Below are 26,844 nucleotides of genomic sequence, written 5' to 3'. Positions count from 1 at the left end.
AGTAGCGGGACCCCTCTGAAAGGAGTAGTAGTACACCTCAAGAAAGAAATAGAACTCGGGCCAAATAGGGCCTTAAAATTGCATTTGAGAAATTATTCAAGCGTAGATCGTAATGATGACATAATAACGAGCACTGCGACAAAAAAAAAGGACGCACAAGTAAGGTTCGAACCAGCGACCCTCTGATTGTGAGGCAGACGCGCTACCACAACGCCACACTCGTTATTTTTTTTTTTTTGCTTTATTGGCTGTTATTAGACACGTACATCAAACAATAAGGACATGAAAGAAAAGACAAAAGTTGTGTCAGTCCCACTGGACAGACACAAATTTAAAATTCCTCGAGCGCTGTCAAGGGTTCTGCCCTCGACAACCACTCAGGTACAAACTCCTGAGCTTTCTGGAGTTCCACAAACTTAGTCATACACTCACGAAAATACATCCGTGCGGGCCGTGCGTCAGAATCGCAATAAAACCCCGCCATGCGAGCCCGCCATAAACAGTGAAGGCCAATTAGCATAATCAAGTCAAAAGGGAGTCCCTCTTCATCATTTACTGGCCGAAATCTTATACCATGTGGATCTAACGGCAAATCCTTCTTTATCGTCCTTTGAAGCACATCCCAAAAATAAACTCCTTCCCAGCAATGTAAGAAAACGTGGTCTATAGTTTCCGGTTTTTTACAGATGAGGCAATCTGGCCCCCAAGGTAAGAAAAGACCACGGTCTTCTTGAAATGCCTTGACAGATAATGTACCTGTATGAAGCTTTAAAAAGAAAGACTTCGCGGCAGGAGCCACTTGCATTCTCTTCACCCTCTTAAGCACATCTTGCCCTTGACTTCCAATGTATATGGCTCGGTATAGAGGTACAGGTAGAACAGCATCACATACATCTTTGTACAGCTTTTTACGTGTCACTGAAAACAGATACTCATTAGAAAATCTAACAGATAAAAAGCGTACACTTAGAATAACCTCCTTAAGATACCCGCAGACAGCGCCTGTCATGTGATTCTTACCAACCACATATCCAGGTAAAGCCCGCATCAGTCTCAGTTGGCACACCGTACGCAGGAAAGGATCATTTGTGTTGCGGAAGAAAAGGAACCTGTTTACTACTTGGCATATGAAAAGATGTGGTAATCCCAACCCTCCCTGTTTCACTCGTCTAAACAGATTAGTTCGACTGCATCTCTCCCAATTCGACGCCCAAACGAAAACTGCAAATATGCGATGGAGCTTGTGTATGTTTGCCCTTGAACAATGCAATACTTGCATAACATACCAAAGTTTTGCGGCAAAGAACAGATTGCAAACAGTCGCTCTCGAAAACATTGACAGGTGATTACCGTTCCATCTGTTGGCTTTCAGCTGAATATCTCTCGCTTGTTCTTGCCAGTAGTTCTCATTATCTTTATAACATTCCAGCGGGATACCAAGTATACTTAACGGGTGTGGTCACCCACTTAACATTGGCAAAATAGTCTGGTCTTGACGGCCACTTTCCATGCCAGAAGCCGAGGCACTTTCCCCAGTTCACAAAACTGCCAGTTGCATTGCCGAAGCTTTTAACTACTTTGATGGCAGCGCTAACACTTTCTTGATCAGTACAACAAATTGGCACATCGTCTGCATACGCGAGAATTTTAACTTCCGATGCTTGTAATCTAAAGCCGTGAATGCTGCTGTTTTCACTTATTGCTAAGCACAAAGATTCTATGTATAGACTGAACAATAGAGGACTGAGCGGGCAGCCTTGACGAACAGAACGCCTTATGTCAATGGGAGCGCTCAGTGACTTGTTGACTACTAGACGTGTCGTGCAATTCCGGTATGCCATAGCTACTCCATCTCTGATTATTGATCCAACATTGACATGGTCGAGATGCCACACTCGCAGACGACGAACATGTCCTTTTTCTTTCATGTTGTCACTGATTGCACTGACCATATTGGTGATCTGTCTTCATTTTCTTGTTTAGAAACGCCGGTTTGAGTATCTCCGTACATGCGACAACCAAATACAAGATAGTTCATTTGTTTCTTTTGTGCTTCCCGGTATGAGAACGTCAATCCGGCCCGTTTTTCTCAGCAAACAAGAGTAGCGTAACCGAGGATATGTGCGGCATACGCATTGACCAGCTAAGCGGTTGGTCATTTCTGTGTAGAAAACGCTGTACTTCCTAACTGCACATTGAACACTTCAGTTTTCGTCACGCCCTTGGACATATTTTCGGCCATTATTGTTCACGTTCCGCGACTACAGCCGTAATAGCGCACTCTAGCCGTACGGACCCTTTAGCTTAGGGCAGTGTACTCCGTGCGCGACGTTCGAGCGAAAAACGTGGATACTGAAATACGAAGAACTTAAAAACCTTTCGAATGTAGTTTCGATCGTCGACCGACTCGATGAGGTGATATTCGCTTACTTAACTGCACAAATACAAAGCTAAAAACGCAGATATTTTTTTAGGCTTTATTCCAGTGCTTTCATGTACACTGAAAAGCACTGGGAGGCGCTGGAAACGCTGCTTTTTTTTTTTTTATTAATCGTCTCCAGCCCCGCGACGAATGCAATGTTCTCTACTGTATATGCGTGCGCTTAATAATGAGCGGTCATCGCTCGCGGTATGCCGGCACATCGATATATACTATATATCAGGAGCAGGAGTATAACTGCGTTTTACTCTGCCATGCGAGAAGAGTATACGGGCATTCCACTCTCTCAGATAGAGGTGGAGTATTCGCAATGCCCACGAACTATAGGTGGCGCGCCGTGCTTTTCAATATGGCGCCAGGAGGAGGGTCAACCCGTTTGTTAGCATAGGAACAGATAGGACGTGCGGACGTACGGACCGTGCCACTTTCAGCGGATGAAGTCATGAGCTGCGCTGAAATGGATATGAGACTAAAATACTTTCCCAAACCATGGAAAGTGCCAAGTACTCGCCACCTAATTATTTGCTGCGAAGTGAAAGGTTATATTTCAGCTCCGTTACCGTGCATAACGATGCTTTGCGAAATCCTGTGCGTGCTACATAAACCTGTATGAACTAGAATTGACGTATGAGCTGAACGGCACTCCGAGGTAGTACTTACCGAGCCTGCCTGACGGATTTGCCGCACTAGTAGGCCGCCAGCGAGTAGCGCCATCGCTGCTGCGCGTGATGATGGCTTGCAAACATAAAAGTGTTCTTTGATAATACCCCGTCGTCATTACTTGCGCAGTCGAAAACGCGGAGCTACGTCTTCAACGGAACACAAGCATTTAACATGCCATTCAGTAGCGCTTGTGTCACAGCCATGCTGAGACTCTAGCCGTGTGTACTTCACTCGCATGTTGCAGGTTCGATCAGCACGATCGAAACATGAATATCGAAAAGAATAAACACGTATGCGTTTCGCAACGTCGAAGAAGTTCGCCGAGAGGCGTGGATTGTGGCCGTGACTGCACGTTCCATCGCTCTAACCATTTAGCTTCGTTGGTCGAGCTCGAGCGTGTTGGGGGCATGCGGCGCTCCACAATATCCACAATAATTGTGATACATGCAATGCACAAGAGGAACTATGCTTTTATTTTGATCTCGCTCAAGGATATTATACATTAAATACAATCAAAGTGACTTACGAGCGTGAAAGAACATTAACGCACGAGGGGACGTGAAGTGCAACTCGCTCCTTGTGAGTTAGCAGCTGATCGTTCACCGTCGCTGTCACTCTCGGTGCCTTCACAGTCTTCTACGTCCAGTGAAAAATCCTCGTCGTCAAGATAGTTTCTTTCTACATCACTGCTGAAAGCAATCTGAAGAATTTCCTCCGCCGAACGACTTCGACCACTCCGCGTCACCACGTTTACAATTAGACAGACGTCTGGGCCATCTGGGCGCGGAGAACGTTTTGCTCTCAGACCGGTCAACAAGGAAATCGCTTGCAGTGTGCTGCCACATATCAACAAACGTACAAAAACAAGCGGCGCAGCTGTGGCTTGGAAACCCAACACGCTGGCGAAGCGTTCGCTCCACGAAAGGCGTCGAGCAGACGCGTCCTCGAATGATTGAAAGTCGCTCGCACGATTCGTAACAGCGGTTTGCTGACAAAGGGTAGAGGCCCTATTTTAATGTATCGCCAACTTGAGATCGCTCAGTTATACATGAGCACATCGCGAGCCCGCGCGACCTCCCTCCCGCGTACAGTGTTATGGGACTCATGCACTACAAGAAACACTGACCAATTATATATGCAAGTAAAACAGGGTGAGCTTCAACTGAATATGTCAGACGATAACATTTAACTTAGCTACGTGGCTACAGAAAGCCTCGCGAAGCTGATGGTATGTGTACACTGTGGGCTAGCATTGAAAGCGCGAGTTGCCACGTATTTTCACGAAAACTTCGCGTCTCGCAAGAACGAATCAGATTTCTCGTGTCACGGAAGGCCCGGTTTGTTCACTGATGAAGGGAACATGCAAAGTCGTAGTGTTCCTTTCTTGCCAACGCGTTAACACTGAGGCTAGCACAGCCGAACAAGGGAGCGACTGCATAGTGCCGCCATTTTGTCGTCTACTAACCCTCCTCGAGAGGACGCTCCTGAATTCCGCTCGGTGGCGCGACAGTCTATGGGCATTGCGAATAGGCACATTTCACTCTCTCCTTTCGTACAGAGTGAACGTGCATTTCACTCTATGCGATGCTTTGCGAGAGTAAGAGAATGTTCTGAAGAGTAACTCGGCTTTCTTACTCTTGCGATACGCTTACCAGTTTTTATAGTGTATGTATGTATGTATGTATGTATGTATGTATGTATGTATGTATGTATGTATGTATGTATGTATGTATGTATGTATGTATGTATGTATGTATTTGCCATAATTGCTGCAGTTCATTTCCTTGTTCTGTACCTTGAGGACTACGTATAGGTGTGCCACGCACCATTGGTGTAGCCAGGGGAAGGGAGGAATTCAACCTCTCCCCACGAAAATTGTCAATTTTGCATGTGTATAGATATGGCACGCACACATAAAAACACACGCACGAACATACATGAAGGTTGGTTGAAGCAGCCCCGAAAAATATTTGTGGCCGCGCCCCTATCATGCATGGTTCAAAACGGCGATTGCGTTAGGCAAAGAAAATCTTGTAAATATTGCCTACAATCATAGGTCGGCAAACTCAGCTCATGAGTCGACTCACTCAGACTCACAGACTCAGATCGAGCCGTGAATCTGAGTCTGAGTGAGTACGGTTGTGTAATATGTTGGTGAGTTTGAGTCCGAGTGAGTCCGGTTGAGAAAAAGTTTAGTGAGTCTGAGTCCGAGTGACTCCGGTCGAGGAAAATTTTGGTCAGTCTGAGTCCGAGTGAGCCCTCAGAGCAAAATATATTTCTTGAGTGAGCCTGAGTGAGCTCACATTTTTTTGCCGACCTATGCCTGCAAGGAAGTAGAGGAGTCGCCAGTAAGTTTTTGTTAATTACATTTGTTAGTTATAATTATATATCTACGTCGAGAGGTATATATACTGTCTCAATCGCGAATGAGCGAATACGATATTGCCATCTCCACACACCTCCTCTCCCTCTCCTCACCCCTCTCCACTTCCCCTTGCCCCTCTCCCATTTTCCACTCTTCCCTCCCCTCTCCATCTCTCCCCCTCTCTCCACTCCCCCTCTGAAACGCAGGCTCTACATGCCGAAACGCTGCTTCTCATCGCCTCAAGGTCCCCTTTAGTGGGAGATGGTGTGATTTTTTTGTCAGCGTTCTTATAACGAAAATATAATTGCCGGTGTTTTGAACAACGTATGCTGAGGGTGCTAATTTTTACTGTATGATAAAGAAAGCTCGTGAATTCTAGAAAAGCAATGAATGCGATAGCAAGAAACTAATGCTATACAAAGTGAGGCTCGCCAATGGATACTCTCAGTTTGAACAGCGCTCCTGTTGCAAAGGCGGCCGAAGCAGCGAAGGAAACTAGCGTGCTTCAAGTGTCGAGCTGTGACACTCGATAGTTCGCGCTCATCTTCTGTTTGTTCATTTAGCGGCCTCCCTTGAGCTTGAGCTCGAGTGACTTTCGTACGCTCCGTAACATGAGCGCGGACATCACGGTGAAAGCTCGAAACATCCCTCTTCCTCTCACCACTAGAAAACCGCGCGAGCAGACAGCGGAAGGGCAAGGTTCTCCCTGCGCAAATATAAGAAGTGAGCGACCTCGCCGACGGCTTTTAAATGCGCTCCTCGCGCCATCTCGCTGGTAATGAAGAAACGCTTATAAGCGCCTGCTGTCTCTGAGTCCGTCCAGCGCTAAAGGGTGTGTATATAACACTCGCCGTTAGCTACCTGAAGGATCTGCGCTTTCAGCGCCACGCGCTGCGGAACGAGAGGTCGCTGGTTCGATTCCGCGCTTCGGAAGCATTTTTCTGAATTATTTTATATATATATATATATATATATATATATATATATATATATATATATATATATATATATATATATATATATATACTTATACATATACGGTGCATGACGGCGGCGACGGCAAAATCCAGCCGAGACTGTCCATATAATTGCTATCGCAATAAAAAAAAAAGAAATTAGGAGGACGCTTGAGCTTCGCCTTCAAGAGTAGAACGCGGTAACGTAATCGGGCGCCGTGCGCATCGCCTTCAACCGTGCCGCAAGGAAAGGAACGTTTGTGCGCGTAACATTGTCTGTTTCAAAGGATCGTAGAATGTCTACTACAAGTATATATGCGAAGTGCCCACTACGCGCCATAAGTCTTCCTTTTGCAAATTGGCAAAGTAACCACTACGCGTCCGTGCCACGCGCACCGGAGCAGCTGCACCCCTTGAGCAACTTTAAAACCTACTCGTTGCGCAATCCACATGCTTTGACGCCTGGTGAGGTTCTCGTTTCAATCACTGGCGTTCGTCCGTGGTAGAACACCTGCTTGCCTAGGTTCCATTCTGACTCGTACCCAATATCTTTTTATCATTTATGTATTTGCATCTATCTCGAATTTTCTCTCACGGGCAACGCCGATTTTTTGCTCACAACCAACGGCGACGACGCCGACACCGGAATTTCTGCGAAACGATGCTAACATGCATGCTCGACATAGTCCGACGCGTACCAGAAAGTATAGCACCTTCGAAAAGGCTAAGAAAGCATAAAAAAAGCAGTCATGTTGTATTATTTGCGTTTCCTGTGCTTTTCTTTCCTATCGGCCGGTAAATATTAGCGCGCAATTAGTGCGTTTCTGAAAATGCCGCATTTGGACGCCCCTACCGACAAATGCCTCGTTGACCGTTTGATAACTGGAACACTACTGAGCAGCCTGAGCTGGCGGGGCCTTCCGGGGTGAGATAGCATGGAGGTCTACCGAGCAGTACAAAAGCGTGCACTGCCGACGCAGAGCATTCCGAAGTTCGGCGGCGAGTATGGCTGGAATGAAAAAGCAACTGTGTCCGGAAGCAGCGGCGCGGCTAGAGAAACGGCGCTTTCCGGGGAGAGATGTGGCGCGCGCAGGGCCGCGTGTGCGCTCAGCCGCGATATGGTCGCGAGATGATTGACGCTATAGTGTACTAGAATTATTCTAGTACACTATAATTGACGCCACGCGCAGGCGAGCGCTTTGATCACGTGTCTTCCAACACAAGGCACGCGCCGGAAGTACACTCTACCAGAAGACGGCGTTATGGTAACCGCGTGATGTCAGACCTCCATGCTTCTCGATCGGCAGACCCTAGCTGGCGTGCTTTCCCGCGTACACGCAGCATAGGGCACGCGGGGCGCGATCATATCGCGCACGAGCTATACACAGAACGTCACGGCGACGGCGAAAAATCGCACAGGGCGTCCGCTTAAGCGCTATCGCAATAAAAGCAACTACAATATGTGCAAAAGCTGCCCCTTGAAACTTGACTAAGAGGTACATCCTCTATTTTTTAGATGCCCGTCAGTTCGTGCGCCGAACGATAGGAGCTCGCAGGACGCCGCGCTTCGCACGCTTGCCGCGACGCGGCGCTGCCAGCTGACACTATCTAGAGTTACTGTATATGCTACCTTTAGGTAGCAGAGTTGCGCCAAGGTACGCCATCTTGGGCTCCGAAGTCTTGCGGGAAAGCCACTCAACACCCGCGTAGGAGCCGCGCTCGCGCGACAGAGTAACAGTGTTGATTTAAACAGATCTTCATTGGGCTTTTATTGCACTCGTCACATTATAAAACAGTGAACGCAAGCAAATATACAAAAAATTAGTAATATTGCGTCGTGCGTGTGTACAGGCGAGAATTCTGTCTTTTCTGTTCACTTTTTTTTAATGCATTCACCCTCCTCTAGGTGGCGCCACCGTCCCAGCTTGGGCACGTAAGCGCTATTCCGCTATACTAAAACACGCTGTCCACAACGAACGTTTGCGGCATGGTAACGACATTGCCTAAACCCCCGCTATCACGCTAACGCTAAACTATTAACTGTCTAATAACAACAGCGCCGATGTCAACCGCCCTTGAGCCGCCGGAATCTACGGAGTGTCGCCGTCGCCTGCGAAGTGTTGGCAGTGTTGGCTTCTCCGCAGCGCAAAGGAGCCACCTATGACCACGTGAAGGCGCTCAGCGAATAGCGTTGCTGGAATCATCGAAGGCAGAGCGAGCGGCGTCCGGAAAACAGTGGCGCAACTCTGCTACCTAAAGGTAGCATATACAGTAACTCTAACACTATCTAGAGTTACTGTATATGCTACCTTTAAAGGCCAACTCCGGCGATTTTAACACGAAAGTGTTTTATGCCGGGGTCCACCAAGACTTCAGTGACATATTTCCGTCACGGAAATGACGTGGAAAAAATATGCACAATCAGATTGCAAAGAAAAAAAGGTTCCGTCAACGGGCATCGAACCCACGACCTCTCGGTCCGCAACAACAGATGCCGGGCACGCTATCCACTGCGTCATGGTCACAGACTCTAGCGGCTTTACGAACGCGCCTTTTATATCTACCACTCTCCCGGTCGGCTGGGTGGTGTTGACCTCTGGTAGTGGTGGCCTCCGCGACTAGCACCTGCAACGCGTTTACGTGTCCGTGCCATTCGGCGCGTTCTGAATAGAAGTTGAATTTTGTCAATGCCTTAACACACCGCGAGGTGGCGACTTTTGCCCAAGGCCCAGCAACGGAGGCGCAGAGCTCGACACCAAAAACCTGGAAGAATATCGGTCGCTTTCCTCAATTTGCATGGTGGTCGGCGCTTGGTGAAATGGGAGGAGCTCTATATTGGAATGGAGGAAGAAGGCATCACGTTGTATGGAGTGGCAGAGACACATCTTCGGGATCTAGAGAGGCCACCAGTCAATCCACTTTGGAACTGGGCGGGCTGCAATCGAGAAAGTACAGCCCGGGGGGGTGGAGGTGTGGGGTTCCTGTGGCGAGAGGGCAGCACCTGGACACCGATCGACAACTCCTGTGCGGAACACACCTGGATGGTTGGCCACGTGCACGCAACGCCAGTATTAGCGTGTGTGGTCTACCTAGGTGTTGCTCCAAACCAACACTCTGAGAACACCAACATCGTACACTGCATCAGACAAGACATTGAGCGCTGGGGGCACGGTCATGAAGTGCTGATCCTAGGCGACTTTAATGGCCACATCCAGGAGCTCGACGGTTACACTGACCACAATGGGAGGCTTTTGTTAGAGATGACTGGGGAGCTTTCCCTTGAAATTGCAAACCTCAGAGCAGACTGCGAGGGCACATATACGTGGTGCGCACGGGGCCTGAGCTCATGCATCGACTATGCCCTTGTGTCACCAAGGCTCGGCAAGAGCCTCCGGAATGTGCATATTGATGAGGAAGGCCGGCACAGTTTGGGCAGTGACCATAATCGCCTCAGGCTGCAGTTTGAAGCATCTCCTTGGCGACAAAAGGTGAAGAAACACGAGCCTGCTACGCGGTTTCTCCCCGACGCGGCCTACGAGGAAGTGGCCAACGAATTTGAACTGTGCCCCGGCCGCGAACAAGCGGCCGGGGCACAGGCGGAGCTGGCCACATTGCCCAGCTCCGCCAGATCATGCGGAAACACGAGAAGATAGTCAACGCGCGTCGAGGGTTCAGCAGAAAGAGTTGGTGGGATGGGGAGGTCCAAGCAGCAATAAAAGCCCGCCGAACCGCCAACCGATGTCACCGCCAGTGTGTAAAGAGGCCCCACAGCGAGGATGTCCAGGCGACGTGGCAAGAATATCTGCGGCGAAAACGGGAGATGCAGGCTATCACACAACGGAAGATAGCAGAAGCCAATCACAAGACGCTCCACGCAATCAAGTCTGCAGGGAGAGGAGCAGCAGCCAAATTCTGGACATATGTCTCTCGGCTCGATGGCAAAGCAACACAGCCGGAAATTCGCACAGAATCAACCGGGGACAAGACCACAGATCTCCACCGAGCCTTAACCAACCATCTTCACCAATTGTACGCGCAGCCACATCCCAGTACACATACTGAACTCCCCTGCCCAGATGACTCAGAACCGACTGGCACAGGCCACCAGAGGTGGACAGTGGCAAGGAGCGCCGTTGACAGGGCTATCTCCAAGATAGGTGCCCGCACTGCTCGGGGCTTCGACGGCATTCCCGCGGGGCTGGTGAAACGCCTCGGTGCTGGCGCACGGGCCCAGCTGGCCGATTTCTTCAGTGAAATCCTGGCTGGTGGCCCTATACCAAGTGACTGGCTACGTGGCAAAGTAATCCTGCTCCCGAAAAGGGGGGGAGACCCCGGCCTCCTACGAGACTACAGGCCACTCACAATCACAAGTGTAGTGTACCGCGTGTTCGCACAAGTTCTTAAAGTCTGGATGACTACGTGGGCCGAAGAGGGTGGTCATCTCACGGAGTTACAGAACGGTTTTCGGCGTGACCGACGGTTGGAAGACAACCTTTTTGTCCTGACCCAATGTATAGAGGTTGCACGAAAGGAGGAACGGGGGCTGGTTGGCTGCTTCCTAGATGTGTCTAAGGCTTATGACAGTGTACCACACGAGCTATTACTACAGCACCTGGAGGCACTTGGGATGCCGCCCACATGGACTGGTTTGCTCGGACGCCTGTATAAGGATAGCTCTGTTGTGGCCACCCTAAACGGAGCCTACTCGAGTGAGGTGAGGGTGGGAAAGGGATTAAAACAAGGCTGCCCTCTTTCACCATTACTCTATATGCTATATACCGCCGGTGTAGAGCGCAAAATACTAGCCTCTGGGGTGGGCTTTGTAGTGGAGCGCATAAGCGATGGGCTCAAAGAACAGCAAACCTTGCCGGGACTGGTATTCGCTGACGACATTGTGCTGCTGGCGGGAAACAGTGGCGACCTGCAGACCCTCGTTACCAGCTGTGCCGAGGCCATGGCGCCACTGGGACTGCAGTTCAACACAAAGAAATCGGCGGTGGTCAACTTCTCTGGCCCGGTGCTTCCTGGTTTGCTGACACTGCCAGGTGGAGGACTGCTGCCCGAAGCACCTGAGTACCGTTACCTCGGAGTGAACTTCTGGGCACAGGTAGACTATACGGCAAACCATGAGAGGCACCTGAGACAAACATCCCAGAGGGCCAGCCAAGTACTGCGTAGGAGGTGCCTGTGGGGTTTCAACCGCCCCATTATGGTGCGCGAACTATGGAAGGCGGTACACGTGCCGGCGCTGACTTTTGCCAATGCGGTGATTTGCCCCGCTGCGCCGACCCGGGAGTGGCTTGAACGCAGTCAGCGCGCCGTGGGACGACTGGCTCTGGGCTGCCACGGCAACGTTGCCAACGAGGCAGTCCAGGGTGACCTGGGTTGGTCCTGTTTCGAAGCGCGGGAAGCTCGGAGCAAGCTGTCCTACGAAGGCAGGTTGCGCCTGATGCAGCCACATCGCTGGGCACGGCGAATCTTTGATTATGTTCACCGCAATGGCATCCGCACCAGATGGTCGAAAAGACTGCAGCACCTCAGCAGGAAACACGGCTTCTACGCGAGCCCTGTGCAGGAGGAGACCGAGCGTAAGTGGTCCAAAGCAGTTAAGGCCCAGGTGCGACAGACGGAGGCTGACACTTGGCGCCGAGACATGGAGAAGAAGAGTACGCTAAGGATCTACAGAGAATACAAACAGAAGATCCACGTCGAATCTCTCTTCGACAATAGTGTAGCCAGCAGCCTCCTCTTCGAGGCACGAGCCGGCGCTCTCAGAACTCTAGCATACCGCCGGCGCTTTGATGACAGCGTGGGTGATGCATTGTGCCGGGTATGTGGTTCCAACGAGGAGACAATCGAACACTTGGTCATGAACTGCGAGGGCCTCACAACAGCACCTACAGATGGCACCACCTTACAGCAGGCGCTTGGCTTTTCGCCCAGTGACGCTCCTGATGGAGGCGGAGTGGCTACGACCAAGAAGCGACTCAGTGAGTGGTGGACAAAGGTGCGCACAAATTGACATGTCGAAGCTCTCCTCGTTGAACATGTAGATATACAGTGGTTAGTGAATGTGTGTGTGTGTGTAGCCACTTTATGTACGCGCTTTCTTTTTCTTTTCCTTTTTTTCTTTGTTTTAAGTCCTTAGGCCAGGGCATCATTGATACCCGCCCGTTACAAAGGGTGAGGCCATAAATCCAATCAATCCAATCCAATCGTAAAAGCGTTAGCCTCGCTCAGCATCACGCTAATACAAACCAAAAATAGCTCTGCGACGCGCGCCTGCCTCACCTGGCTGTAACACCGCGTTCCGTGCTCACGCGCTCGCCCCGAGAAAAATCGCAGCTGGGCTACCGGGTTGGCACGACGCGCTTTGCGTTTCCCTCTATTCCGGCCGTGTTGTTCAATCACATTTTAACATGCCGCGTGATGGCGACCAAGTTCTGCGTCCAATATGCGACGCTCTTCTGGCTATCACACCTCGTTCTTTGATTACGCTTTCACCGTTAACTACTACAGCTACCACAAGGGTTTCTTTAATCATTTAACATGGACGTTAGTCGTCGGGATGGAGATGTACCACCAATCATCAAAGTGGGTGCATACACGTTAAACGGCGCCATTAGCTGCCAGACATCAATATACATTGTGCAAACTCTCTTATATCAATGTACAGTAAGCATTCAGTTACTTCTGTAAGGGCACGCTTTACTTTCGTGTTATTCCGATTCCTATGACGGAGGGATCAACCGCGGTTTTTTTCGAGGTCGATGGATCTCAATGAAATTCGCTGGGTACGTTCCTTTGCACGTTTCCGTCATTTATGCCAAATTACAAACTTGAGACATGCGCAGATTGTTTGCAAATGAATTTTAAAGATTGTCTGCAAACGACCTCCTGGCTTCCCACAATTATTGGCAACATTGCGTCTGTGACGTCAGTATTGGGAAGGCGGCGGAAGTGACGCAGCCGAAGGCACCGCTAACTTCGGCGCTTCGGCCGCTGCAGCGAGCGTCTGCTGTGCACAAGGCGACAGACAGCGTTGGTTTGGCCGGCGCTTCGCTGGTCGTCCCGGCTGTCACAGTTTTCATACTCCGCGCCGGCGTGACCGGCATGCCTTGCACGACTTCCGGTTCGTTCGTAACAATGTCTACGTCATACGTAGACAGTACACTCGGTTGGGTTGCGCTTTTTTGCTTATTTAAAATTATTCTGCAATTTGCCGAGTATTTCTGCTGTCGGGCCCGTAACAGGAGCGTCTCAGGAACATAAAAGCACCATTACTTTGACATGGCCAGAAAATCGCCGGAGTTGGCCTTTAAGGTAGCATATACAGTAAATCTAACACTATCGCCGGCCTGTCGTCTGCTCTGGACGAAGGTGCGGTGATGCTCTGACTGCGCCATTTATAGCTTTGAAATTCGTGAACAACCTACATTTTGTACGCGATAATGTTAATAAGCTCGAGTAGCAGAAAATACGGTGTTTTGTATCTCGCACGCGGCTGTTACCACTGCGACTTTGGGATTGCGCGAGACTTCGCCTTGTGAAGCTGTGTATATCTTGTCTTTGATGGCGGTCATTCAGCGATTTTATTGTTGCACGCGTTGGGAAACCGCGTGATGAACTACAACCAGGCTATTGCCCTCCTGACACAATTATTAGTCTCGTTGTTGTGATCACGCTTTGGGAGATTGCTTAGGCATGTTTCATTTCAGCAAAGAGCTCAATATAAGTAGTTGGGACAGGCAAGTAATACCTTTTTCCTCTTTCGATTTTCTTTTTATTTCGTTTTAAGTGCTGAACATGGCCAAAAAAGTTAATATTGCAATTAGCCTAGCTGTCTATTTAAAAAAAAAATCAGCAGATCACACGTACCATGGGAATTGATGTCATGCGAAGCATACGCGGGTTGGTGACTGTGGCGTAATTTTTCGCATTGAGCGAAACGTTACGGAATGACGCTAGAGAAATATGGAAGTGGTATGCGCACACTCATATGTTGAAGAGTGGCATATGTATTATATAACCAGTTGTTTACATTTGCGTAACGATGACAATAGCAGCATAGGTGTTACGAACACCAGACGCGTTGAGCTGATATTGTTACGAGCGGCGACGTTGGCCGACGCTGACTCAGGGGGTAGCGTGGAGCTGAGTGGCGGGAGTCGTACCGCAGGCCCAGGGACGTCCAGAACAGCAGGAAGCCGAGGCAGAGAGACCGGCATTGAGGAAAACTTAACAGACGTTTATTTACATCATAGAGGACAGGATCATCAGAACGACATCTAGTCCGATTGATCCATCCCGAGCAGACGCTCTGCTGCTCCTTAAATACGCTTCCTTCCCAAGATAGGGAAACTCCTTAATTGGAAATGTCCAATCACAAACGTGCATGCCTTTGAAGCTGCATAACTAGCAAACGTCCAATCACAAACATGAATGCCTTTGGAGGGTCCGTCTCTTCGACACATAGGTCACCGCCCCCAGGATGGCACGCTAGGGACCACTGCACTCCACGTCCGACCAGTTCGGAAGAAAGGGGGGCAATGTCACTTCAGGGAACTGAAAATCCTTTTACGAACAAAGGCACCAGCTTTAACCAAAAACAAGCTCGTTGCAAATACGCGTTCCACGGAGGAGACCCGCGCGTAGCTGCCACCTTCCAGCCGAAGCGCCCAGTTTGGGGAGAAGACGGCAGGTGTAGGTGTCAAATCCGTTCTCCGAAATGAGGGGAGGGGGGTCCAAGAAGCAGGAAGACTCGTTTGGAGACAGCTGGCCCAGGACCTTCGCATCTGCTTTGTAACAGCTTCCCCGGCGGCAGGCCGAGACCCCGACGTGCAAAGGTCAGCCACCTTTGTGGGGAGAGGTCGATGAAGACGATGCTGGTGTGCCGAAGCCGTGCACACCCCGATGCTGCTCTGCTGCATTCCTCTGCCACCTCCGGTGACCTCAAACATCTGGTAGCGTCGTCCAAAGTTGGAGAAAAGCTTCTTGCTCTGCTGGCCAACATTCCTTCTCGAAAGACAGCACCTGTGTCAACCACACGAGAACCACAACCGCCAAGCCGGCAAGTGCCCGTACTCTCTCCCTGAGACCTCCCAGGCTTTTACTTCAAACAAAATGTCCTGCTCTCAATTACAATAGCAGCAGCAATCCCAACAACCAAACCTGAAATAGGCTGCTCAAATCCACAAACACATGTCGTGATGAAGCACGGCCACAACAACAAAAAAAGGCAATTGTAAACCTGTCACAAAAAATAGAACCTAAATACACAAGCCAGAGTACCCGATGCCATCAAGTTCCCTGGAAACGAGTAATGCCCTGAGCGTTGCCACTGTTCAATTCGTGGGACACCCTGACGTAATGCTTCCTTGTGTCCTCGCATGACACGCAAGTGAAACCTTACAAAATATTTTCAAACTTAGCTTTCGTAAAACTCATGGAGGGCATTCTCCTCTTACGCACTCAGCTCGCTCTGATGCGTATCCCTATTCTTTTGATAGATAACATCACACGCATAACGATAAAAAAAAACAGCTCTAAAACTAGCTATTAAATCATCAAAAGACAACGAGACCACAAAAGAAAACTATTTCATACAAAAAAAAACAACTACCCCAAAAAGCCTTTTCAGATGTGCAACGTCACCATTCCCCGAAAAGCTTACAGTCGCCTAAAGAACCTTTGCGTCTCCCTCGTGGTTTCCAGCAAGTGAGCGCACGCACAACCCTCTTCCCGAACGTGCGGTTCTTCTGCCGCAGCAACAAATCTGATCTGTTTGAAAACAGTTAGGAATACTGCGTCGGCAGATAGTCAGACACAGCAGCCTTTGTATGCAATACGCTAAAGGGTCCCTCGATGCAAACCTATTAGCAATCAGAAGGCATACGTTTCGCACTTCCGCTGCTTGCTTAAACCAAGCACGTTCTCCTGTGAACTGCCCCGGTTCTACATACGAGGAATGCACCACGTCCATTGTTGCTGCGGAATCTCGCAGCACGCGACACTCCTTTCCATTTACTCTGAGCTCTCGGATATATGGCTCCAAAAGTTGCGTGCTTTCCTTCCCGCTGTCAACTGACAGGCAAGCAACCTTTGGATTCTCGCAGTACGCCGCCATATGACCCGGCTTGTGGCAGTTGTAGCACACAAGCGGACGCCTCTTTTCAAAAGCACTTTTTTGGTGCTTTTCCTGAGCCAGATCGGCTTCTTTCACTGCCTCCCCTATCTCTACGGGTTCAGAGTAGTGCGCTCGGTTCTCTTGGACGGATTGTCCTTTCCACTCAGTCGCCTTTCTATTCTGGCCCTCCCGCTGGGGATTCTCCTTTCTATCAAGCGCGTGGCGCGAGACGAACTCTTCAGCAAGCTCCGCGGCCTTCGAGACAGTGGTTACGTTCTCCCTGTCTTGCACCCAGAGCCTAACGTCTTGGGGCAAACGACGGTAAAACTGCTCGAGTCCGAAGCACTCCACGATCTTCTCTTTATCCTCGAATGCCTTAGCCTCTTTGAGCCATTCCCTCATGTTAGACATTAACGTGTATGTGAAAGTCTTTCTGCTTTACGGCGTTCCGGAACTTCTGCCTGAATGCTTTTGCTGACAATCTATACCTCTTTAGCAGGCTCGACTTAACCTGGTCGTAATCATCTGCTTCCTCTTTTGTCAAGTGGGCAATTACATCAGCAGCCTCACACGGTAGTAAGGTAAGCAAGCACTGCGGCTACATCGTTCTGGTAACACCCGCCTTCTCGCACGTGCGCTCGAAGTTTACCAAAAACAGACCTATGTCCTCTCCGGAGCGGTAGGGTTGCATTAGGTCTTTCATCCTGAACGACCTCCGTTCTACTCCGCTAGACGCTTCGCTACCTTCTCTACTACTTTGAGCAGCTCGACTTCAAGGCGCTTCACCTCAAGGTCCCTTTCCAAATGCCTCTCAGTTCTTTCTTCTTCTTCGCGCCTTAGCCTTTCTTTTTTTTCTTCCTCAATCAGCTCGAGGCACTCTGAAAGCTCATCGTCGTCTGCCTTAAGGTTCTCAATAGACTCGATAATCTCTGGCTTTCTCATTTGTTCTTGAACATCCAAACCCAGACTTTTAGCTAACTCTAGCAAAAGCGGTTTTTTCAGAGCCTTCAGATTCATGGTTGCTGCAAGTGCTGCTAACTTCACTACTACTAAGACGCTACGTTCCTATGCACAGGTCAACGTAGAGTAGTTACCCAAAGTTACCACCTTTCATATAAAACTCGAGATAAAGCCTGGTAAAATCTCAGTGAAGAAAAGTCAAGCACTCACCACACCCTGCAGCCATGATCTCGGCGGAGACGATCCCGATGCTGGCATGAGCTTGTTGCGACTTGGCGTGAGCAGAATCCCACCGCTGCCACCAGTTGTTACGAGCGGCGACGTTGGCCGACACGGACACAGGGGGTAGCGTGGAGCTGAGTGGTGGGAGTCGTACCGCAGGCCCAGGGATGTCCAGAACAGCAGGAAGCCGAGGCAGAGAGACCGGCGTTGAGGAAAACTTAACAGACGTTTATTTACATCATAGAGGACAGGATCATCAGAACGACATCTAGTCCGATCGATCCGTCCCGAGCAGATCCTCTGCTGCTCCTTAAATACGCTTCCTTCCCAAGATAGGGAAACTCCTTAATTGGAAATGTCCAATCACAAACGTGCATGCCTTTGAAGCTGCATAACTAGCAAACGTCCAATCACAAACATGAATGCCTTTGGAGGGTCCATCTCTTCGACACATAGGTCACCGCCCCCAGGATGGCACTGCCAGGGACCACTGCACTCCACGTCCGACTAGTTCGGAAGAAAGGGGGGCAATGTCACTTCGGGGAACTGAAAATCCTTTTACGAACAAAGGCACCAGCTTTAACCAAAAACAAGCTCATTGCAAATACGCGTTCCACGGAGGAGACCCGCGCGTAGCTGCCACCTTCTAGCCGAAGCGCCCAGTTCAGGGAGAAGACGGCAGCTGTAGGTGTCAAATCCGTTCTCCGAAATGAGGGGAGGGGGGTCCAAGAAGCAGGAAGACTCGTTTGGAGACAGCTGGCCCAGGACCTTCGCATCTGCTTTGTAACGATATGTAGTGCTTATATTGTTCAATACTGGATAGCGCGAATCCGAACAGGACAAAGAAGGAACAGAGATGCACAGGACATGCGTTACTCGCAAGGAAAGTTGCCCTAGATATATACACAGCCGAGTGGCACGCACAGACGCAGAGTGGCTTGATGAACTTCCTGCATAGAAGTTCAACAAATTCTTTTCTTTGGGCACGGTCTTCATTCTGGGACTTCAGGATAGGGAGGTCCATCAAAACACTTACAGCATGCTCCACATTGGTTTAGTGGCTGCACAGTTTGTTTCCTATAGTCAAGAACAATGTCCACAAACTTGCTGAGGCTTATATTAACAGTGTTATAAGTTCCTTTGTGGGGTGTCCACCCCTGTCCTGATGTGCGATCAGTCCATCCACAGACGCATTTCCATTTGGTTTCTCAACTAATTCTATACAGCACTGGCAGTTTAATTTTTCTGCCATTACTCTGGCTAGGTAGCCTCCAATCAAAGCAAGGGTTGCGATTTCTAGATTGGGAAGCCATTGGTTGGACCTGGTGGAAACTTCTCGCAGCCTATTTATGGCTGCCACTGGGAAAAACTCTTCTCTGGAGTATTGGTGCTCCCAGTGGTAACGCTGGAAACATCTGTGGCCGCACAAAACGATGTCGAGTCATTCACATTGCTCTGCAACGACGAAGAAATAATGCCGGTATTCAGCGTTTTCTCGATCCCGCAGAGCACAGTTCTCATATCAATGGCATCATTACACCTTGCGGTTCTACAAAGAAAACCAAATACTAGTGTAGGGTCGCTAGAAAATTTTCTTGCGAGTTCGAAGATGAACTTTTTTTTCAGTCGGCAGAAACCTGATGCACATTACATTTGATGTTGTCGTAAGCACCATGGCAGCATATGTCTAAGAAATTGTCAGGGAGAGAAGCAGGAATGAGTGAAGCGACGGAGAGAAGCGACGGGGAGAAGCAGGAATGGGTGACGGCGGCTGCTCACAGTGTCAGCTGGCAGCGCCGCCAGCGGTGAATTGAGGTGAATAGGAGAAAGCGACAGCAGAGGGCTCGCGGGGCCAGCGGCACCCTACCTGACGGGCATTACGGAGCATATTGAATAACTACAACTTGACTGGGACGGCAGTGCCACCTGGCTACTTGCCTCAGCTAGGCATTTACATTGTTGACCATTGAATAGGCACTAGCTTCCAAAATTGCTTTGTTTGATTTTTCTTACTTCTGCGTAAGTATTATTATAATTTCTTAGTACTCTTGTTTTTGTTGTGTTGGTTTTGTACTAGATTCATCGAGTTCCGTTTTCTCTTTCTGTTTGGCTAGAGGGATTGGCACCTCCTTGGTTGGCACTGGTTCAGGCATATTTTGCTTAAAATGCAAGAAAAAATAGTGTTTGCACTTACTGATTCTCTGTTCTTGCTAAAATTTTGTAGAAGTGGTAATTTAATGCTTTTGGTCATTCAATATGTAACACTTGGCACTATTACTCGACCAGTTTGAACTTAAAAAAATGAAAATTCAATTTCATTTATAAGACAGCTAGATACTCCCGAGATGCCGTTAAAGGGCTCCTAAAGCACCTCGAATATTTTTTTGACATTTCTAGTAAATGCTTACATCTAGTTCAGAATGCCGTCACGATGAAGAATGTCAACACGGCAGCGCTACGAGCCGGGGGCACGCCACGAATTCCAAGAAACAGTTTATTCTCCTCTCCGGGCCTTTCGGCAATCCCCGGCGATTGCCGTTACATCAACATTCAGGTCTGGTCATGTCATCCACAAAAAGAACCTGCTTGTCAGCTCGCAGGTATGCACACTCGCTGCTCTTCCTCCTCGCAAGGTGAGGAGGAGCACTCGGCGAGGAGGAGAGGCGAGCTGACGAACGGAGCTTAGCGAAGGAAGGAGCGAAACATGCGAGGGCCTCTTTTGGATCATCAAACGCGTGTAGCTCCGCTATTACGGCACTGTTTTGAAAAATTCTTGCAGCTGCGTGTTTGGTGAAGGCTTGTGCACAACTGCAACACCACAACTGAATTTCGACCTCTGGGCGGTTGAGGGGCCCTTTAAGGTAAACTTTTGTAGAACTCTAGTAGAACGTGCGCTTGTCCCCGAGCCCTTCCATATGAAAGTGTCCTTTTTTTGCTCAGCCTTTTACTTTCAAGTAAGGTAAACTTCTTTCACCGTCTGCTGCAGCTGTAGAAAGCAGCTGTGCCAGAAACGTTGCCACATGCTGATTGCCACTCTAGAAAATGCTGCGAAAACCCACCCCTGTGAGACACTGATGCCATTGGACCGCCATTTCTAAAAATGAGGCCATGCATCTCCTATTTCTTTTACAGCAAAGCTGACTTAGCCTACCCTGTGCCATCGTCGTTTAGTAATAGTAGTATAGTAGTAGTGGTGGTGGTAGTAGGTGTCACGCATGTCACGTGACTAAATGGGGGTGTGAATAAAGAAATAAGCAAAACGAAATATGATGATGATAGTCCTAATGATTATGCTCGAAATGATGATGATGCTCAAAATGAGACTGAGCTAGAACTAAGCTGTGTTAGTCTACCCTCACATACATGCACACTTACAGGTTCGCAGGGGGGCTATTTTGTATGTGTTCTGTGACAGAATGGAGCGAAACGTCACGAGAGGATGAGACGGAGCCGCACGGGATTGGTCGAGGCTCACCTGAGGGTCAGACGTGAGAATAGCAACCGTAAACGGTAGTGCTGTCATTCATTTTGGCAAAGAACGGGTACAGAACGGACAGATGCATCATTCTGTGTGACAGAACGTACACAGAATGGTTTCCAGATGGCTAGGATTGGATCAAAACAAGCTCTGGGGCCGGAGAATTGAATTAGCCTGCTTTGTGTCTGGCTTACCCCAATCCCGTGCCGATAGTTTGCGAAAATCGCAACCAGTCCCCCACCACCGAACGACTCGTCATATTGCAACACCACTTGGCGTCCACTCAAGACATTAACACAAACAAATTGTTAAAGCCATCGTACTCTTCAATTTCAAGCTTTGAAAAACAATGCCTGCCAATACTGATGTTCAGCTATAATAATTTATATTTCTTCATGCGTTGAAAACATTTGTGGATTCCCTGAGCTCGCCTATTGGCTGTTTGATCCCTCTTGTCCTCTCATGACGCTTCGTTTATAAAGAACAGGGACTGACATCATAGCTGCCTTCTTCGGTTCTGTCACAGAATGCGTACAAAATAGCCCCCCTGTCTGACGGTTTTCACGACGTGGAACTGGCTGATCTTTTTCTTTTCTTTTTTTCATGTTATCTCGTGTATATTGCAGAGTGAAAAGAAACATTCAGGTGCACTGTTTTGTTGACAACTGTATTTGATGTACCGTCCAGCGTGCATTTGCCAGGTGCCAAGTAAACACTTGTTTCGGACACTGTGCACATGAAAGCTTCTGGCGTACTTACTTTATTTCTCCGCTCTGCAGGCAGGAGTTGCTGAAGTGGAATGGCTGGGGATACAAGGACTCCAAGTTTGTGGTCGACGGCACCACACATCATATTTCCTTCACAGGCGACAGGTGAGCTGAGGTGGCAGCCTCTCCTTATGAAATGTGCACGAGTGATTCAAGCTTTTCAGCACCCAGGACGCAATCCCACTGTTCTTTTCACGAGCCTAAGTACTTGTATCAGCACTGCACATGATACTCTGGAATCACCTTCCCATACAATAGAACACTATTCGAATAGAACACTATTCGAAATTTTCAAATATCCGCACATCCCTACTAATCACACAATTGGGCACAACCTTCGTGCAATAATTCATGTATAGGCAGCTACAAATGAAGTACTGTCACCAGGAATGACATAGGGATCTATGCTATTTTTCTTTATTGCTGAAATATCAAAACATCGATTTAAAAAAATTCGCGATATAGCAAAGTTTTTCGTGGCTAGTACAACATCCTTGTATCAAGGTTTGATTGTAGCTATACAGCAACAGTCTAAAGGCCTCCCTTTATATGGCAGAGTGACCTTTGTAGTGCTTTGCAAGTCCCAAATGATTAAATGAAGGTTACAGCATTACATTATCCTGACTATTTAGTTTACTTACTTTAATTCTGTATGGACATTAACGATCTAGGTGAACTTTCATGAGGCAGCAGCCAGTATTTCAGTAAGACTGAAAATGTGGCATCATTATCATCCAGCCTCAATTTAACGGCTGAATTGTCCTATAACTTTTTTATTACTTAGGTTTTGTCATAAGAAAAAAACTTGAATGCAATAAGAACAGTAGTAGCGAAAGTTGCCAGTGTAATTACAGTGCTGTTATTGCAACATAATTGTACAGTGTAATTTTTTGCGTACATGTTTACGCAGATAGTTTGACTACAAGTGAATCCGTGCATTGGCATGACAAGCACTTTCCCACTTTACAAGATGTAAATTGAACTGCTGAAACAGCATTCAAACTATATTAAAGCATAATTGATTACAAGTAGTACTGTCGAGCCTTATAGTCAACTCATGTCGAAAATGAAAGTGCCTTTGTTACGTTTTATTCCTTTGAGGCGCAATGACCAATTATGTGGACGCAACTTGTTTTTGCCAGTTCTTTGGACTAATGGCCAAGAAAGAGCGAGATACATTGCGCATGGGATCAATTGAGCCTTCTGCATAGTCAATGTTTCTTGACTTGACTTCAATGTGCTGCATATGGGTGTAGCCAATCGCTTTGGTGAAGGCACTGTGATGTTCAACAGGCTGTTTGATGAGCCACACTCCAGGACCAATGTCAAAAGTATCATTTTTCTTGGCTTGAAATGAATGCAACCCAAAGCAAGTTACATATGCATTTTGAGCCTGCGACTTGATTCTTTTTATGTAGAAATAGAACATGGGACTGACATCACAATAAGTATACACTTAATTACACGCTAATTAAGATTAATTACTGAAACTCACACAGAGCATATTACTTCATTTTCTTTATTGGAGTGTAATATTGAGTGTCTTGGAGTCATGTGCGAATATGACTCATTTGCTGACACTCCATCATAACTTGCGCCTGAAGGGGTTATACCAGTAATAATCGTGTACTCGTTACTCGCCAATACTGGCAAGAAGATAAATTGATTTACTTCTTCATGTCTGATAACTCTTTACGTCTGCATTCATTATGTCGTGCTTTGAGTCCAGCGACGTTCAACAGATTTCCCAAACCTTGCTTAGGCATTCAGTCATCATACATTCATTTACTCGCTAGATCATCTATTAAGTCGTAACCTCGGCTCAACAGGTACAAGATTGGAAACAAGGTGCTGCCTCACTTCAGGGCCTGGGTCGAGTCGGCGTTGGGCGTCGACCTCAACGTCCTCATGCCGGCTCAGGTAGGGAAAGGTGTCTCAAGCCTGGCAAGGTGAAACAACACCATACATTACACGAGTGACCTTCGGCTCGATGTGTAACTCGCAGGCATTTCCTTTGTTCCCCAGAAGTATGCCATCCTGTATGTCTTTATCTGTGTGTGTTGTGTTATCACTTATCCACTTTTGTTTCCCTGTTGATTGTGCTAAGCTTCCTCATAGACAGGTAAGCATGTGTGCCTTGTTGTCAGAGAGGCAGATGTTGGAGGTCTTTTGTTCCTTGGAGCAGAATGCTAGTTAAGTACAGCACATGGTTCCGTTAGACCTGTGTGAATGGAACCACAGCTATGTGCACATCCCCAAGCAAACCTCAAGGGCAGCAGCATGAAAGGTTCTTCAGGGGAGCAGAGGTGCCCCTGAGGGAAAAGCTGTAGAGCCTTATTTATGGCAGAGTAGGGGTGGGGAGGAGCTGACCTCTATTCCACCATCCTACTCATCGTGGCCCTGTGTACAATTTATGTGGTCTAAAAGTACATCCAGTGAAGTACAGTGGCGCTCACTGTGAGTTGAAACACGGTGGCCATGGTTGCAGGGGCCCCAAGCCTATACTGTAACTGTATTGTTTTTGGTAATACCAGTAGTCGAAACAGTGTTTACATCACTGATTGCTTTTTATGTCAGAGCCACTGTGCAATGTTGACGCCGCTTTGACCACGGGCAGCATGTTGCAACTCATGTTGGGCGTGACTGTACTTACAGCAACATAAGGCATGCACGTAGGCTTCAAGAGCTGATAAACAGAGCACTAGCTTTTCCCTGATTTTTCACCTTCTGCTGCTGTAAACGATAATTCTTTGGTCGAAAGGATCTTGGAAGCGTTTCGCGTGAGTCTTAGTTCTGCTTTCAGAAAACCTATCTCGTTAAAATTCTTATGCTTATGTAAACTTTACCCACAAACCCGCAGGAAAAAATGGCACAGAAGCGTAGCTAGGTAGCTACTTTTTCTTTTCAGTTGAAATGTGCAAATAACAAGAAAAGTAAAATAAATGTAGTAAGACAACTTGCTGCTGATGAAAACCAAACCCACAACCTTCTAACATTGCGTGGAATTCTCTACCATTTGAACTAGGGCAGCTCCTTTCCACATGTCCAATTCCTTAAATATTTCTGTTCTAATCAAAGCACTGGGAGTGATAGCTATTTTGATAGCATTAAGTGGTAGATGTGGCATATTCTTTCAACCAGAGGCACGGCTGTGGCAACTGGTAGAGAAAGTGGAGGTTGTGGGTTCAGATTCTAGCACAATGGCAGAGAAGAAGGAATAAATGAAAAATGATCTTTATGTGCTCAAAAAAAAAAAAAGAAAGAGCTGCACCAATCCTTCAATTATAGGCACACATTGTTTAGGAATGGTAATTCCTCTTAGTGCGAATGTAGAAATAACTCGAAGCCATGCTATGCACAGATATGTCAAGGCTCGACCATAAGAAATGCTTCATTCATGTGTATGAACAGGATTTGGAACCTAACTTGCAAGTTTTGGACTACACCTGCAATCGTGACAGCACATCAGAAAGTTAGTGTTGCACCATTCTTCTTGTGCCCTTGTTTTTTGTGCCTTCCTTTCTACACCACGAACCTGTAATGAGCTAACTCAGCCCTGTCATTTCAAGTTTTTTTCTTCGCACTATCATTTTTTTTTGTCCCTGCACGAGCACATTAACATTTGTCTGCCCTTGTGTTTGTCTCATTTGGTGGTAGACGCATTCTTTTGCCCTTCTGAAAGCGCAAGAAAATGCAGAAACCATGTGCTTGTCCTCTGTTCTTCTTCCGTGGTTCCTGTGTTTTTTTGCACTCTTAGAAGGTGTGCAACCTGCTCACTTCGTGCCGTCTTGCACTGTGCATGCTTGCTTGCCTGCTTTCTCTGTGCACTGCTTTGCCTGTTGTCCTCTGCCCTGCATCCATTCCGCATGTGCCCTCAGGAACCCATTAAAAGCACCAAGTCTTCCCTGCAAGGCTCTTCCTCTGTGGCCGTTAACCCTGTGCGCAAGTGTGTCAGGGTAAGTCTGTCGAACGTTGCCAGGGCACATCTTTACTGCAGACCATAAACGCTATGGACACACTGCAAGAATCAATATAAAGAAGGGCGAAGGGATGAGGGGAGCATTTGAGGGCCTGCTGCATAGTGTGTGAGTTCTGTTAGCACTCACCTTGTCGGGGGGGGGGGGGGGGGGGTTCATTGTTTACTTTGTTTTGATGTGCACTGAGTGCCCACGTCATCTGTGACAGTGTAGGAACTGAGCAGCTCAACAACATGTATTATACGGAGGGCATGTCTTTTATGAACGATTTCGTAAAACATGTCACTTTGCTGTGATCACTCACTGTGCTCTTGTTAGTAGTGCTCTGTGACGTGTTCTGTGATGTGTTTGGTGACGTGCTTTATGATGTGTCCTGTGACGAGCAGTAACATGTTCGTTAGTGCCTGCTTTGAAAGCAACATGTCGCAATTATTTTTTCTGTCGCCCCGTTCTGTTTTAACAGACCTCATCCTGCCCGTAGCGAGTGAGACATTAATTTTGCACCTACGCAAGCATTCTTGTGGACAGACAAGCAGAAATAGTATGTAGTGTGGAGTCCAACAGTTTGAAGGCTAGATGATTGCGATTGTTTTTTCAGTAGCTGAATCCTCCTGGTAACTACAGCACAATGCGTACCACAATTTGCAATTCTTTGAGAACTTCTAAAAAGACTTAGCACTTTTGTCTGTTTTCATTTTCCACAAATATCATGAGATAGTATTTAATGGTCTGCACAACATTTTTCAGTGCAGCGCTTGGTACTGTTGCTTCCCTGGCTTGCAAAAAAGAAAGATTCTTTAAATTTTATCTCTATCTGTGCCTCTGTTGTTGTCGACAGTGCAGCCTCAAGTGACTGACGGAAACAAATACCAAAGTTCGTTCTTTGTCAC

The 26,844-nt window shown here is 47.9% G+C and overlaps 1 protein-coding gene across 1 annotated transcript in view; it reads left to right on the top strand.

Moving 5' to 3' along the window:
* Window positions 1-26,844, top strand: part of LOC119399497 (alkyldihydroxyacetonephosphate synthase, peroxisomal-like) — a 131,683-nt gene that overhangs the window by 70,005 nt on the left and 34,834 nt on the right. The window contains exons 2-3 of the mRNA XM_037666299.2: window positions 21,990-22,082; window positions 23,807-23,897. Of these exons, the coding sequence (XP_037522227.1) occupies window positions 21,990-22,082; window positions 23,807-23,897 (184 nt within the window). The remainder of the gene's footprint in view (window positions 1-21,989; window positions 22,083-23,806; window positions 23,898-26,844) is intronic.

This window comes from Rhipicephalus sanguineus, chromosome 7 (assembly GCF_013339695.2).
Source record: "Rhipicephalus sanguineus isolate Rsan-2018 chromosome 7, BIME_Rsan_1.4, whole genome shotgun sequence".
In the NCBI taxonomy this organism is placed as follows: domain Eukaryota; kingdom Metazoa; phylum Arthropoda; class Arachnida; order Ixodida; family Ixodidae; genus Rhipicephalus; species Rhipicephalus sanguineus.
Note: the sequence above shows the minus strand (reverse complement) of the source record. Positions and strands in the feature narration are given on the sequence as shown.